We start from the raw sequence: 14,925 nt of genomic DNA, 5'->3' as shown, positions 1-14,925 counted from the left end.
ATACACTTATTTATTAACGATAAGCGCAATATAACCATACCATGCACAATAGTGGCATCTACACGTTATTAATTGAATTGATAAGGAAGCACGATCATTCGTTTTCCACTTTAACACACGTTATAACAGATGTTATTTTCCCCATGGGTCCTGGCGATGGAGATGGGCGTCAGCTGCTGGAGACTGGAGGTCTGCAGCTAGACGCTATTGCTAATTTAAGAGGCAATGCGACTCCACAGTAGATAGGTGGCAGCAACGTACCTGCTGCACATTTGGTTCGGGAAGCGATTTACAGGAAAAGAAGAAATTGTCCGCACGTCAAAAACAAACTTCTGCAAAGTTCATTGCTCATGAAACCATCGATCTCACGAACATGAGTGAGCAGCATGACGAGAAAGCAGATGGAGACCCTTTACCTGAATCTCCACCTATGCTTTCGCGGGACCTAAAAAGCGTCCTTGTCACCAGTGTGTTACAGTTAGAGGAGATCGACGACGGTCTTTACAGGTCGGTCTTTACTGGTAGAACCAACGTTACGCATTGCACAGTTAAACGTCAAAGGTAGCCAATCTCCTGACTTTGACCATGTTTGAAGATTGGCCTAGTGGTCAGATCCCTTGTACAGTTTAGTTTTTAATGCATTCATTTTCAAAGTGCGTGACAATGACTTAGCTTTACAGAACACACCTGACCTCCCCTTTTTATCCAGAGGAAAGAACCACTGGATACCCCTCAGTCGGCGTTTATTCGGAGGGCAAATAATCGGTCAGGCCCTCGTAGCCGCCGCCAAATCTGTAGGCGATCATCTCTATGCACATTCTCTTCAGTGCTACTTCGTACGAGCAGGTAAGATACATTTATTTCAGAGACACTACAACTAATAAGGCTGTCTCCCTCTTTTCGGATCATTCATAATATAGCTTGTTAAGTATAAACACAAACAGAACAGTAACAACTATAATTGGTTCTGCTGCTACAATCAATATAGGACAACATAGTCTTTATATTAAATCTTCTGTTCTTTTCTGTACTTTTGGCCTTTACATTACTCGTGCCTGCATTGGTTACGTCTAGGCATACTATGTTACGTTCACCATGGATAAACAGTATCTCTACCTACCTGAGCGTAATTAAGCTGTGTGTGTGTGTGTGTGTGTGTGTGTGTGTGTGTGTGTGTGTGTGTGTGGCCCTAGGTGACCCAGACATCCCCGTGTTGTACATGGTGGATCGCGTACGGGACGGCCGTAGTTTCTGCGTGCGTTCGGTGAAGGCCATCCAGCACGGGGACCCCATTCTGGTCCTCCAGGCCTCCTTCCACATGGACCAGCCCAGCCCCCTGCAGCACCAGTTCTCCATGCCCGCGGTCCCACCGCCAGAGGACCTGCTCTCGCTGGAGGACCTCATTCGCTTTGTCCTGGGGTACAGAGCGCCACACTGCTGGGAACTATGTACAAATCTTATCATATTTTTTTTTGCCTTTTTCGTATTTTAACTTACTGCTGTTTAATACTCGAAACATTTAACATATTTCCCACCATTCCTGTCGTGGATTAATACATAATCAATAGCAGATGCTAATGCTTATGGCCGCTTGATATGATATGGCCATATCTAAACCAAAGACAACGTAATCTTTCTCATAATATGATAATGATCATTTAATATATGGTCAATCATTTATTTGTTTGTATTTTCATTTAACCTGTATTCTGTAGGCATCCTTGAGCAGGATCCCTAACCCCAACATGCTCCTTCACGATTTGCAAAGAAAAAAAGTTGTTAGTTAGGAAAATTAATGTTTATAGTAAATGTCATGTTTTTGTTGCGATTCAATATCGTGCTTTCCAAAGCTGGGAGAAACACCTCCAATTGCCAGGAATCTGACATGTGACTTAATTTGTACTTGAATGGAGAAGAAAACCTGACCTGGAGCAGAAGGTGAAGCAGGGGTTCAACAAGGTGTTGGCTAACGAGGTACCCATCGAGGTCCGGCCCGTCAACCCGTTACAGTTCTCCAGAGAGGTCACCACGGAACCCAAGAGAATGTTCTGGGTCCGTGCCCGAGGACACATAGGTATGGCAAAAAGCAAACGCCTTTATCGCTCTTCCAAACCACTTCTTTTAGGTTAGTGTGTAGTGGACTATGGTGTTTCAACTCCCAAGCCGAAAGGCACAGGGTTAAATCCCTAATGTCCAAAGCCTATCCTGAAGGCATCCTTCAGCAAGATTCCTCAATGACACGTATCTGAGTTCACTATGAGTTTGTCTCTTGGTTTTTCTATTTATTTTATTTTAGTCTGCTACTTTTTTTTTTTACCCTTTTGTGTACTCTGGTCACATATGTATATGTACATATATTACTATTGGATGAATTCTTGTTATCTTTGTTTTGTCTTGAAATAATATAAAGATATCTTGTGTTTTTTTTCAAAAGGGGAAGGAAACATGAAGCTTCACGTGTGCGTGGCCGCCTACATTTCCGACTACTCCTTCCTGGGCACCACGCTGACGTCCTACCCCGCTAAGAGGGTGAAGATGATGGCTTCCTTGGACCACGCCATGTGGTTCCACAACACCTTCCGCGCTGACGAGTGGATGCTGTACGAGGTGGAGAGTCCGTGGGCAGGTCAGTGTGTTGCTCCGGACATTCTCGTTTTTTTCACAGTTACAATTCAGGTCCATTGCCCTCCTATTTATGAATACATGCATGCAGTGTTGTGCATGAACTAGTTCAAAAGAACTAGTTAATTGAACAAGTTCATTTTTCTATGAACTTTGAACTGAACGTAACATATTTTTAACTAAAGAACTTGAACTAGTTCAGATTTTGTGACATTCTGAATTGATGCTTAGGTCCAGATGAGGTGTTTATTAAATAGAGTTACTGCCTTTTTGTGATGAATGAAACAGGTGTACAAATAATATCCACAACAATTTTAGATGGTAGTGATGGGCAGCTGGTAATGGAGAGGATTCATTTTAAAAGATAAGCACATAATATTCACTCCCACAGTTTTTCTTCGGTTTCTAAAAAAACTGTTAATGAACTGAACATGAACTAGTTCAAAACTGAATTGGTAAACTATGAATGTGAATTTATTCATTATCTTTTGTATGAACTGAACTTTGAACTAGTTCATGTGAAGGGTGAACTTGCACAACACTGCATGCATGATACTTTTGTTTTTCCTGTATGGTGCACAAATGAATTTAAAAAAGAAAACCACTATGAACGGACATGTTACCTGATTCCCTCTAGGGGGCAGCCGAGGACTTGTCCAGGGACGGCTGTGGAGAAGAGATGGGGTGTTGGCGGCCTCCTGTTGCCAGGAAGGGCTCATCCGTTTAACCGCCTCCAAGGACCAGAGCAAACTCTAGACATGTGCTCCGGTCGAACTGGTCCACTTGTGCCCTGTGTAGTGCAATGCTTTGTACTCAGCAACCAGTGTACAAATATGGTTCCCCAACGTCGTGCTCTCCTGAATACACACTGAAACTACTCCTACCGCTCGCCCTGTGACGTCTAACACATGGCTGCTCGTTTATGCGACCAATGCCATCGTACTGATGGATGCTCACCACATAATTATGATCAGAATTCCGAAATATTCTTGTTCCATAACTAGTGTAATATGTAATGTTCACTTTGTAGGGTGTGGGGAATGAGGGAACAAGGGAGCCAATTCAAACACAGACTCAGTCATATTATTTTATCGGCAGAAGAAATTCGTGGCATTCCATGTTTCTTGTGTAGTGTCGTCTGTCATGTTTTGTTTTGTCTAAGATGATGCATACCAGCATACGTGCTCTTTTCTAATTTTGAGAGCGTAATTTTTTTTAATCAGCACTTTGCACTGAACTAAATTATTTAATGTAAGTTCCAGAAAAAAATAAATTGTGAATAAAATAAACTCATAAAATATTTATGCGTATTATCTTTTTTTCCCCAAACAATTAATGATGTTGGCAGTGGGTCTGCCTCAATATTTTCCACCACATGTCTACAAAACACACTGTACATTCCGCTCATGAAGCCAATTCTGCAAGCCAAGATAATCAATCAAGCTCATCATCATCTACACTCCAGTCCAGGCGGTGGCAGTAACGCACCGATCAGCTACAGGCAGCGGCCGAGGACATAAAGACAAGAAGTAGACGAAGCAAGCGGCCCAGCAACCAGAGAACAAGAACAGCCATTTGCGGTTCGCTCCTCGGTTCCCGCTCGCACGAGGCTAGGGTCTTCTTTTTCGGTAGCACGCTTCGTGATTCACTAATACTGCGGGGAGAGACTAGGTGAGAACTCATCCGATCCAGACATGCCGCGTGTGTACGTCGGCAAGCTCAGCTACCATGTGCGGGAGAAAGACCTCCAGAGGTTTTTCAGCGGATACGGGAAATTACTGGAAGTGGACCTAAAGAACGGGTAAGCTTTCGGTTCACAGGCCATGCTAACGTTACAGCGCTTCCACCAACCGGATCTGCGTGCAATCGTGCTTTCAACTTGTTGATTTGTCCGGTTGCAATACTTTGTTGTTTTACTCCCGACAAGCTTAACGAAGCAAGTAGCCACACACTTTTGGTTACAGTTCAGGGTCCAGTTCGATGTGTAAATGTTCTCTTACGGTCAATGGCACAGCGTGAATGTTACCCAACCAGCACCTCCAGATGCTTCTGGTTGAATAATCAGTAGTTTCGTCAAACAGAAAAAGTCAGTCGCCATGCATGCGATAACGTGACGTCTTATGTGGAATATCGGTTTAATATGCCTGTTCCACAAACTTAACTATCGTGCATGTTTGAGTTGGACTGGGCTTGGTAATGCAGTTCTACTAGAGTGTGTGTGTGTGTGTGTATATATAGACGTCAGTCAGCAGCACCCCCATGAACACACGCGTAATGTGTCCCTGCAGGTACGGTTTCGTGGAGTTCGAGGACAACCGCGATGCCGATGACGCGGTTTACGAGCTGAACGGCAAGGAGCTGTGCGGGGAGCGGGTGATCATCGAGCACGCCCGCGGGCCGAGGAGGGACGGCTACGGCTATGGCGGAGGCGGAGGCGGCGGCCGCGATGGAGGCGGCGGCGGCGGCGGCGGCGGTGGTGGAAGAAGTAGTGAGTCCGATGACGCGAACAGCGCCTCGCTTTTTTTGCCATTTAGGATAGAATAGTGTTTATTTACCGTGATGAGTTTATTCTACACGTGTTGTCGACTTTTAGCCCGCTATATACTGATTTATGAAGGACTGCATATCTGTCTATTGCCAGTGTAATTCCAGGCCACTATGTTGGTGTAATAAATATATTCAGCGAACTGACTTTAAAATCACTAATTCAGAGTTGACTTGGAGAGGTGCCTTTTTTTTTTTTTCAAACTAAATTGTTTGGAGAGGGGAAAGCCTCCCAAACTTGTCACTGAAAATATTGTCTCATCTTTTTAGGGAGAATAATCTACCCTGACACATTATTAAAATATGTATTATGTTGTTCAGATATATGTTAGAAAACTACAAAAAAATAAATAGTATGTACATTATCCATTATATGCAATCTGCTCCCGTAGTGGCCTGCAGTTATTCTGGCAAAAATCTAGGGTGGTGTATGTTTTTATATCTTGTATAGAGAACAGGTACAAACTTGATTTTGGTTCTGAGACACTTCTTAACGGTCTTGTAGTAATGGACTTGGTATAGCTGATATTAAGCTCTCCCTGGGAGAAGGGGCTGTAAATCTGCGCGGTAGGGCTGTGCCGATTCGTACTATTTTTACATCTTCAGACTCATGAAAAGGAATCGAATAACCATCACACAACAGCCGTTAACCCATAGGACTTTTGCGTCAAACTCTTCCTCCTTCCCTAAAATAGGCGCCAATGTTCACATGCTCCTCTCACCGTTCCGAAGCAGGTGGTGAGGAGTGCGTGGTAGTGCTGTAGGCCTGTTAACTTTCTACATGGCAATGGAAAAGCCTACTAGTGGCTTAACCTCCATAGGGCATTTCAAATTTGAAAATATCTAAATGTGATTAGTTAACAAAAAGACTTCCTCGATCAGAACCGGCGGAGATCGATCAACTGATCATTTTCATTTCTATGGCGTTATTTAAATAACACTCTACGGTCCTAGTGACCCGTTGATAAATCACACAGGTGCTATTGTGGATGACGGATTGACATTAAAAGGAGGAAAATATCCCTACCTGTTGTTGTATTCCCGTTTATTCAATTACCAACAGGTTATTGTTAGTAGGTAAAGCTTTATGCTATATCTTTGGCTTCGTTTAAACATTCCAACAGCTGACAAATACGTTTGCGATTAAAACCCTTCTAAAGACTGTTGTTCCTGATGCCACAGGGTTTTTATCAGGACCATCAATGGTAATCAGAATGATGCGATCGGCACACCCCTACTGCATTGATTTTAAAGGTAGCTATGCTGGGCGGGTTGAGCTGACATAAGGCACCGGTAACCCTGATGAAAAAACAAAACTTTGGTTAGTACAGGATGTTCAGGATGTCCTATGCAGTGTTTGCTGCCACCTTGAGTTAAAGTGTGGTGTTACAAAGACTTTTAGACTCTAGAGTTTATAATGTATTAAAACCAAAGGAATGAGACATGTGAACGTTTTTGTACTTGTATTCAGCTATATCAACATTAACAAAGTGCTTGATGTTTCAATTTGAAAGAGTCCACTGCGGGCTGGTCCGAGTCCATTGAGGCTAAAGATGACTGGGGGCTAAGATGACTGCCTGACCCGTTTGGCCTTGGCTTTCACCTTACAATGTGTGTGTGACCTTTGCCCTTTGACCATTGGCTGACCTAAGGGGAAGCCATGATGACGGCATCCTTTTCCCCAATAGACCAGGTTGATGGTGAGGAATCCTGTTGGTTTTACTGTTGCAAGACATGTCGAAGAGGTCAAAGCCCACACATGTTTGTATTTTAGGAGCCATTTGCTGTGCATTAATTACACGTTAGCTGGCTCTTAAAACGTTTAAAGTGTCACTCAGCTAGTTGGTGGGAGGTGTGAAGCACCCAGTTAGATTTTATTGTTAAATTTGGAGTATAAATAAAAGGTATTTGCCAGAGATACCTGTAAAGACTTAGAATATTTTACTGTAAGATTCTAAGACTAGATACTCTAAAGATTAGTGACTTGTTACTTTGATGTATACTGTGGACTCATGGCCATATAGCAATTATAAATGTCTGTCAAACTTGTATTATAATGTTATATTGAGTTATTTTATGGTTTTCCCAGGTACAAGTGTTTATACAGGTGATTTGCCTCAGAACATGCTCCCACCTTTGATATAAAGTTATAAGTATTTAAACTGACTGAACAGCAATACAGAAATGCAGAGTAATAAAACTGCAACTACCCTAACCCCCAATTTGGAAAATAAACTCCTCCATATTGTGTATAGATGTGCCCTTATACGATCTTTCATGCAACAGTTGAGATAACATTTAAATCATACATCCAAAACCCTAGATCAGGTATACATTTGAAATGTACTTTCAGCACAGACCCCCTTTTTTTTTCTTTTCTATTTTGATTTTCTTTTCCCGCCTTGAATCCTCACCTGTTGAGTGTGCGACTGCAAGGTGTAACTCTCTGGCCCCTGTCCCCTCTGAAGGCAGCGGCTACAGCAGCAGCAGGGGGAGCCGGCAGGGAACGGGCAGGGAGAAGTACGGGCCTCCGGTTCGCACCGAGTACCGCCTCATCGTGGAGAACCTGTCCAGCCGCTGCAGCTGGCAGGACCTCAAGGTGAGACCCGGGGGAACGTTTGGCCCGTTTATCGGCACAGGCGTCCAAACTACGACCACACACGCCAACCTTCACCGCTGCACTTTGACTGCTTCCTGCATCGTTTTGGTGCAACATAATATGTACTTCAATTAATCCCAAGCGTTAGTTAACCTCAGTTAACCTCACACGGCTTTCGGACACTGTTTTTGTAACTGGATTTGATGAAGAAGAAGAAGGCCCTAACATGACGCCTTTATTGGGACGTGTGGTTTCTGCAGGACTTCATGCGACAGGCCGGTGAGGTCACCTACGCCGACGCACACAAAGAGCGCACCAACGAGGGCGTGATCGAGTTCCGGTCCCGCTCTGACATGAAGCGGGCCATCGACAAGCTGGACAACACGGACATCAACGGGAGGAAGATCCGCCTGGTGGAGGACAAGCCCCGCCGCCGCCGCTCCTACTCTGGCAGCAGGTCCAGGTGAGAGGAGGGGGAGTGACGCGGCCTGTGTTGTACCAGGGCCCGTGTTGTACCAGCACAGGGTTGTTTTTTTTTAGATATGTTGTTTTTTTAGGGCCGATACGATGCTGTTGTTTTTTTTTTTTTCCCATCAGCCTTTGCCATTGACACGTCAAGACAGATTTTCTTGAGCTGACACTACCCGGGAAATCCAGAGTTCTAGCAAGAGCACAATTTGAATTCGCTCAGCGAGTCCCTCTGGGAACGAGGAATATACTCACTCCCCGATTCCCCTGGATCCGAACATTAACCAATCACATAGCTGTATCTGCTAGAGGCGGGCCAAAAGCGTTGCTGTTTTTTTTTGTTGTAGTTGATTAGCTATTTCAAAATCTACCAGTGGTGACCTTACAAGTGGGCTTCCTCCCAGATGAATGATCAGTCGGTACAGTCCACTGGGTTGGCTCTGCTGTTTCTGTGTACTTTTCATCGTTAATCAAATGAAGCACCTGGTGCTGAGCTGTAGCTCCATAAGACGTACATTGCTGTCACTGACGCTCGTGTCGTGTGTGTGACCCGTTGATCCTCCAGGTCTCGCAGCAGACGTCGTTCCCGCAGCAGGAGCAGGAGAAGCAGGAGCTCCAGAAGCCGCTCCAGGTCCCGCTCCCGGTAAGAACTACAATATTTTAGACTCACCCAACATTTTATATATATTGTATTAAATCTGTAAAATGACTTGATGCATGTCGGGAAAAACCCATTTCAAAAGACTAATGGAATAATGTATTTGTTTTTTTTGTTGCAGTTCCCGATCCCGCAGCAAACGGCGTTCCCACTCCCGGTCGGTGCGCAGGTCGCGCTCCAGGTCCAGGAGGAAGTCCCGCTCCAACTCCCACGACAGGACCCGCGCGCGCAAGTCCCGCTCCCGCTCCAAGAGCCGCAAGTCCCGCTCCAAGAGCCGCTCCCGGAGCCGCAAGTCCCGCTCCAAGTCCCGCTCCCGCTCCGACGCCCGCAAGTCCCGCTCCAAGAGCGTGTCCAAGGCGAAGTCGGAGCGCGCGGCGACCTGCAGCCCGTCCAAGGAGAAGTCTGTGAGCCACCGCTCCCCGAGCCGCTCCCCGTCTCCGGTGAACGAGGTCTGCGCCGAGTCCCCCTCCAAGTCCCCCTCCAAGTCCCCCTCCAAGTCCCCCTCCAAGTCCCCCACCCCCAACGGGGACCGGCCCGCCTCCGTGTCCCCCGCCAAGCGCTCGCCGTCTCGCTCGCCCTCCCCCCGCTCTAAGTCTCGATCCAAGTCCCGCTCTAAGTCTCGATCCAAGTCCCGGTCCAGGTCCAGGTCGCCGTTACAAGATTAGCTACTTAATGTAAAATTGTTGTTGAACAACAAGACGTATTCTAATCCATGTGTTAGTTAGCAGCGTTTAACACTGGTTGAGTTTTCTACAGCGAGGGGTTTGTACTAAACTCGGGATGAATGCAGATCTGTGTCTTGATAAGCTTATGGATTCCGTAAACGCATTTCCTAAGTTTAAGGGGTTTTGTTATTTTGTTTTTTTTTGGTTCTGCAATAATGGTGTTCTTGGAATTCTTGTTTATCATCTGTAAAATAATCTTGTAAATGGGTGATTCAGGAGCTTGGTCAAATGGAATCACTTGAAATGTCCCAATCAAGATTTTTTTTTTTTTTTTTTGGAAATATATATTTTAAAAACTAATGGATTGAACTGGGAAGGTGATGATTTTTTGATAGGTTTGTATGTGTAATGTTTAAATGGTGACGTATAAAACTGAAACGTACACTATTGCATGTTTTGGCGTTGCCGTTTTAAAAGCGCATTTTGAGAACTGTCCTATTTCCCAATGGCTCGAATTACACTCAGCAGTCAATTTCAGGTTATTTCCTATGTCCTAGCTGTTTGTTTTTTTGTTTTAAATAAAAGTACAAAAGGAAAAAGGCGATGGCTTTATTTTTGTCTGCTCCATGAAACTTAAGTATGATGAGTCTTCACTTTTGCAAAGCAGGAGAAAGTTAATTTGTCGCCCCTCTGGTTGCCTTCCAATTTACTATATATAAAATTATTCCGCCCCGCCCCCGTCCCCATTACCGCTTTTATTTTAGCATTAATAGCCTTAATTATAACGCCATGACTTCCTTAGCCCAATCACTGGGCCGGGTGAAGCGGCTCTTCCTATTGGTCCGCGGTTGCTATGAGGTCTGCGCCTATGGTTACCGTCTCCTCCCACAATGCATCAGCGGGACCAGCTTGGGTCCAGCAGCAGCTAGCGAACAAACATCAACTTCTGATGGGAGGAGGAGGAAGCAACAATCGTTCAACACTAAAGGAACACATTTCGAAAAACACTTTTTTGGGTTGTTTTTTTGGGGCGTAATCATATAAAGTAGTAACTAGTCGTCGGGTGTCCACGGAGGTTGAGGTGAGGCTACGGGGCTAGCGGCGCTGCTAGCCGCGGCGCTATGGACGCGGAGCCGCGCAGCGCGGTGGCGCTGAACGCCTCCAAGAAGGAGCTGTTCACGGCCAGCAGCGGCTACAAGGCCCTGCAGAAGAGACTCAGGGCTCAGTGGAAGATACAGAGGTAAGTTGTATCGTGATCGAGAGAAAACACACTGGTGATGAACGAACAGCATATTTTGCAACTTTGACGCTACTCCCTTGGTTCATCATAGCACAACTAAAATGGGGCTGTTTATGATTAATTAATTGTTTCCTAAAGTATTAAAGAGGAGCTGTCCGCGGAAAAGCTGAAGGGCGTCAAGTTGTGGATCACTGCTGGGCCGAGAGAGAAGTTCACCGCATCGGAGGTAAAATAAACAACATAATCACATTATCCTTACCGCTGTTGCCATTCACCATTCATTCAGTATAGTACGCTATGCTTCTACGCTATGAGCTCCACACTCTGTTGTCTAGAGTCTACCACACGATATAAACAACCTAAATGTGTTGGCAACCTGGCATTGAAGAGGGGTGTTAATTATTCAGATGTGGTTTAGTCTTTAGGGGATTTGACGCTGTGTTTGACGCTGTGTTTTTTGCCATTGTGTTAAAGATGGAGGTGCTGAAGCAGTACCTAGACGAGGGAGGGAACATCCTGGTGATGCTCGGTGAGGGAGGAGAGACCAAGTACGACACCAACATCAACTTTCTCCTGGAGGAATTCGGAATCATGGTCAATAACGGTACTGTGTGTGTGTGTATACTCAATAACGTACTGTATATACATATAACTGCAACGTGCAGGCTTGATAAGGTTTATGTTCCTCCCTCAAAATGACAGATGCCGTGGTGAGGAATGTTTATTACAAATACTTCCATCCTAAGGAGGCCCTTGTATCCAACGGCGTACTAAACAGGTGTGTTAAGACGGTGCTTACGTTAAGCTTATGACACTTACATTACTCGCTCTGTGACACAGCTTTATCCTCATGGCTTTAGCCAGCGGTTCACACTCCCCTCCCGTCCCCTCCTACTGTAGAGAAATCAGTCGTGCTGCAGGTAAAGCGGTGCCGGGTACCACCGAAGACGACGGCACCAGGAACAACGCTCAGTGAGTCCTCTGCTCTCGTCCCTCTTTCCCCCGTTGACCTCTTGTGTGATGTAGGTTCCTTATTCAGGTACCTACCTCTTGTGTGATGTAGGTTCCTTATTCAGGTACCTGTTGAGCCTTTTGTGTGTCTTGTTATGTACAGTATATATACATATATGAAACTTTTTCTTTGTAAATAGAATTGCACTTACTTTGTAAATTGATATTTGTATTATATTAGTTTTTGAACTGTCGCAATTTCCCCTGGGGGGATGACTAAAGTACCCTAACCTCATCTAATCTCTTATCTAGTCCTTTGTTGAAGCTGTTCCTGCACTCTGAGGAAACACTGCTGTCTCTGTGTTGTGTGCGCTGGGCAGGGCCCTGACCTTCGTGTACCCGTACGGGGCTACGCTCAGCGTGATGAAGCCCGCCGTAGCTGTTCTCTCCACCGGCTCTGTCTGCTTCCCCCTGAACCGGCCTATCCTAGCCTTCTACCAGGCCAAGGTGAGCGCTCGCTGCAGCTCTTCCACACGTCTTTGGATAAACAGCAGGTGAGGTGTGTGCGTACGTCCACGTGTGACAGCCCGTATCTGACTGCTGGCTCGTGTCTTCTCATCGAAGGAGACGGGGAAGCTTGCCGTCCTGGGCTCCTGCCACATGTTTAGTGACCAGTACCTTGACAAAGAGGAGAACAATAAAATATTGGTTAGTGCGTTTTAGTTCAATTCAAAATCACGCGGCATTTCAATTTTGGTTTGGATGTTTGTGGAGAGAGCCGGTTGATGAGTTGTGACCTGACCGTGTTCCTTCACCCCATCAGGACGTGGTGCTTCAGTGGCTGACCACCGACCACATCCAACTAAATCAGATTGATGCCGATGACCCAGAGGTAAGGAGACCTGATTCTGAACACTATAACCACAGACTATAACCTCTCACCCATGTGGTACTCTTGTCCCCTAAAAAGAATGCACAAGTCACCTACAAACGGACAGTTACATGTATATAGTATGTTTATCTTTATTCCAATAGTTTTTATTATATTTTATTTCAAATTGGTAAACTTTATTTGTATATATACACTCTTGTTTCGCACTCTTTTCCCACTGGACTGCTGGTCACTTGTGAATTTCTCCTAAGGGGGATTAATAAAGGACTGTCTATCCCTTGCGTAGATCACAGATTACACCATGCTACCAGACACAGGGCGCCTGTCCGACCGACTCCGGGTGTGCTTGCAGGAGGGAGAGGAGAACCCCAGGGACTTCACCTCCCTCTTCGATATGTCAATGTTCAAACTGTCCACAAACACCTTGCCTCAAGTGATCAGGTACCTACCCCAATGCCAAGAGCGACGTCTGTAACCACGGACCCTTTCTGTCAAATAACAGGCCATCGTTTTCTATCTTTTTTGCAGCGCTTACCAGCAACTCAATGTGAAGCATGAGCCCCTGCAGTTGATCACGCCGCAGTTTGAGACGCCGCTGCCTCCGCTTCAACCTGCAGTGAGCTCCTCTCCGCCGTGACTCAGTCCTTCCATCAATTCATTAGTATTTCAAACACGTTGCCGTGGGTCACATGAGCAATACCTGCAACAGCGTTTTCTTGTTTCTCATTGTCTTATATACAGCAGCGGCTTTTGTAGACGTGAGAGACATTTTACATTCTAGTTTCATCCCTCCTACCCAGAGCTCTAGGTAGGGGGGATGAAATTAGAATTCAATGTAAATGTCTCTCAGATCTCTGGGTAGGGGGGATTGTCCTATTTGTATTCCTCTTTTCATTTTAGCTGTTACTTGTTTCATCTGCATTTTTGACAATGCCTGGAAATCATTTTATTGTCACTACTGATAACTGCTCGTTGTCCACTAATTAGTGTATACATGAATATGGTTGCTGTCCACTCTAGGTCTTCCCGCCTGCGTTCAGGGACTTGCCCCCCCCCATGTTGGACCTGTTTGACCTGGACGAGGCCTTCTCCTCAGAGATGGTGCGCCTGGCACAGCTCTCCAATAAATGTGAGTTTTCAGGAATCTCGTCTTATTTTGCCGGCCAGGCGGTGGCACTAGATGGGCGTCCATAAATGATTGTGTACTTTCCTCAGGTACCTCGGATGACGATCTTGAGTTCTACGTGCGCAAATGCGGGGAGATTTTAGGGGTGACGGGAAAGTTGGATAAAGACCAGAGAGACGCCAAACACATTCTGGAACACATTTTCTTCCAGGTGGTTGCCTTCAAAAAATTAAATCAGGTGGGTTGGTCTATACACAACTGGTAAAATTAATCTGTATGAAGTTGTGCAATGTCAAAACACTGATCCACTGTGGTCCCTTCCACAGGAACACGAGAGCACCGAGGCACCGTTCTCCACCTTCTGATTAGATTCAGAATACTTTATATTCATAGCTTTTCATGGGAGACTTTATAGCGGTTACATTTTATAAAGTTCATATCACCAACATACTAATTAAAGCAACACTCATGGTGGTTTAATGCACTTTGACAATGTCTAAGGCAACAAAAGATGTCCGGTGCGTAACACAATACATGTGGACCCAACACGTGGATGTTGGCAGAGAAGGCTGGCATAAAAATAAGTCAGCATTTTGTGGAAACATAATCCAAATGGTGTGCTGATTTGATGGACCTTTTGTACTGTAAATAATTATAAATAAATACATTTGATTAAAAAAAACTTTATTGAAATGTCAATTTTTTAAAACATGAATAAATAGACTAAGCCCGTCTGGGCGGCGCGTCCAGCCATATTGGAGAGGCGATCTCCACTAGTGATGAAGTTGCTGAGCGAAGGGGTGGACTCAATGCGGCCTCCAGTGTTGTGGACTCAACGTAGGGGTGGGGCCCGCTGTCTGGCTTGATGAGCGAAAGGTCCCATGGAAGTTGGGACGCTGAAACGTCAATAAGGGACTGCTCAAAAGACACCACCACCCTGGGCTTCTGGTGCATCTCGTTGGGGGTCGAGACCTTTCCATCCAGAAACACAGGCGACTGGGACTGGGGACCTCGCGTGGCTAAGGCGTTCAGTTCATCGTGACAGGGCGACGATACGTGTACTTCACAGGGGGAGGTTAGGGTGTGCAGCCTCTCCGCTGAGGATGCATTTGCCGTGCCGTTTGACATTCGTGATCCAGACAGATGGTCAAGTGACAAAG

General features: G+C 45.5%; 3 protein-coding genes across 7 annotated transcripts; all 3 read left to right on the top strand.

Moving 5' to 3' along the window:
* The first annotated feature begins 312 nt into the window (after positions 1-312).
* acot8 (acyl-CoA thioesterase 8) lies at positions 313-3,924 on the top strand. 4 transcript variants are annotated; one of them, XM_084464497.1, is made up of 6 exons: positions 313-507; positions 710-846; positions 1,194-1,419; positions 1,917-2,074; positions 2,435-2,626; positions 3,260-3,924. In XM_084464497.1, exons 1-6 carry the CDS (start codon positions 374-376, stop codon positions 3,376-3,378), a joined length of 966 nt encoding a protein of 321 aa, XP_084320623.1. In that variant the 5' UTR covers positions 313-373; the 3' UTR covers positions 3,379-3,924. The 4 variants fall into 4 exon arrangements, with proteins under 4 accessions (XP_084320623.1, XP_084320622.1, XP_084320621.1 ...); XM_084464496.1 differs by having other exon boundaries at positions 1,914-2,074; XM_084464495.1 differs by having other exon boundaries at positions 313-561.
* Positions 3,925-4,173: 249 nt separating this feature from the next.
* On the top strand, positions 4,174-10,133 carry srsf6b (serine and arginine rich splicing factor 6b). 2 transcript variants are annotated; one of them, XM_084464492.1, is made up of 7 exons: positions 4,174-4,423; positions 4,911-5,110; positions 6,819-6,866; positions 7,635-7,765; positions 8,026-8,228; positions 8,799-8,876; positions 9,013-10,133. In XM_084464492.1, the coding sequence occupies exons 1-7, from the start codon at positions 4,317-4,319 to the stop codon at positions 9,554-9,556; spliced, it is 1,311 nt and encodes a 436-aa protein (XP_084320618.1). In that variant the 5' UTR covers positions 4,174-4,316; the 3' UTR covers positions 9,557-10,133. The 2 variants fall into 2 exon arrangements, with proteins under 2 accessions (XP_084320618.1, XP_084320619.1); XM_084464493.1 differs by lacking the exon at positions 6,819-6,866 and having other exon boundaries at positions 4,175-4,423; positions 9,013-10,132.
* A 367-nt stretch (positions 10,134-10,500) lies between these two features.
* On the top strand, positions 10,501-14,375 carry ift52 (intraflagellar transport 52 homolog (Chlamydomonas)). The gene is made up of 13 exons (XM_084464032.1): positions 10,501-10,796; positions 10,935-11,022; positions 11,271-11,400; positions 11,499-11,574; positions 11,697-11,768; positions 12,128-12,254; positions 12,372-12,455; positions 12,571-12,639; positions 12,926-13,080; positions 13,168-13,255; positions 13,660-13,768; positions 13,855-14,003; positions 14,092-14,375. Exons 1-13 carry the CDS (start codon positions 10,678-10,680, stop codon positions 14,128-14,130), a joined length of 1,305 nt encoding a protein of 434 aa, XP_084320158.1. The 5' UTR covers positions 10,501-10,677; the 3' UTR covers positions 14,131-14,375.
* Positions 14,376-14,925: the final 550 nt, after the last annotated feature.

This window comes from Micromesistius poutassou, assembly GCF_964030765.1.
Source record: "Micromesistius poutassou genome assembly, chromosome: 2".
In the NCBI taxonomy this organism is placed as follows: Eukaryota; Metazoa; Chordata; class Actinopteri; order Gadiformes; family Gadidae; genus Micromesistius; species Micromesistius poutassou.
This window is presented reverse-complemented; position numbering and strand designations above follow the sequence as displayed.

Bases quoted from the DNA above. Each gene is read 5' to 3' on its own strand.
- srsf6b (XM_084464492.1), top strand. From the start codon at position 4,317: ATGCCGCGTGTGTACGTCGGCAAGCTCAGCTACCATGTGCGGGAGAAA. The intron at 6,867-7,634 runs GTGAGGAATCCT...TCCCCTCTGAAG, and splicing joins CCCAATAGACCAGGTTGATG to GCAGCGGCTACAGCAGCAGC. The intron at 8,877-9,012 runs GTAAGAACTACA...TTTTTGTTGCAG, and splicing joins CGCTCCAGGTCCCGCTCCCG to TTCCCGATCCCGCAGCAAAC.
- acot8 (XM_084464494.1), top strand. From the start codon at position 374: ATGAGTGAGCAGCATGACGAGAAAGCAGATGGAGACCCTTTACCTGAA. The intron at 847-1,193 runs GTAAGATACATT...GTGTGGCCCTAG, and splicing joins GTGCTACTTCGTACGAGCAG to GTGACCCAGACATCCCCGTG. The intron at 2,075-2,434 runs GTATGGCAAAAA...TTTTTTCAAAAG, and splicing joins CCGTGCCCGAGGACACATAG to GGGAAGGAAACATGAAGCTT.
- ift52 (XM_084464032.1), top strand. From the start codon at position 10,678: ATGGACGCGGAGCCGCGCAGCGCGGTGGCGCTGAACGCCTCCAAGAAG. The intron at 11,023-11,270 runs GTAAAATAAACA...ATTGTGTTAAAG, and splicing joins AGAAGTTCACCGCATCGGAG to ATGGAGGTGCTGAAGCAGTA. The intron at 11,769-12,127 runs GTGAGTCCTCTG...TGCGCTGGGCAG, and splicing joins GGCACCAGGAACAACGCTCA to GGCCCTGACCTTCGTGTACC.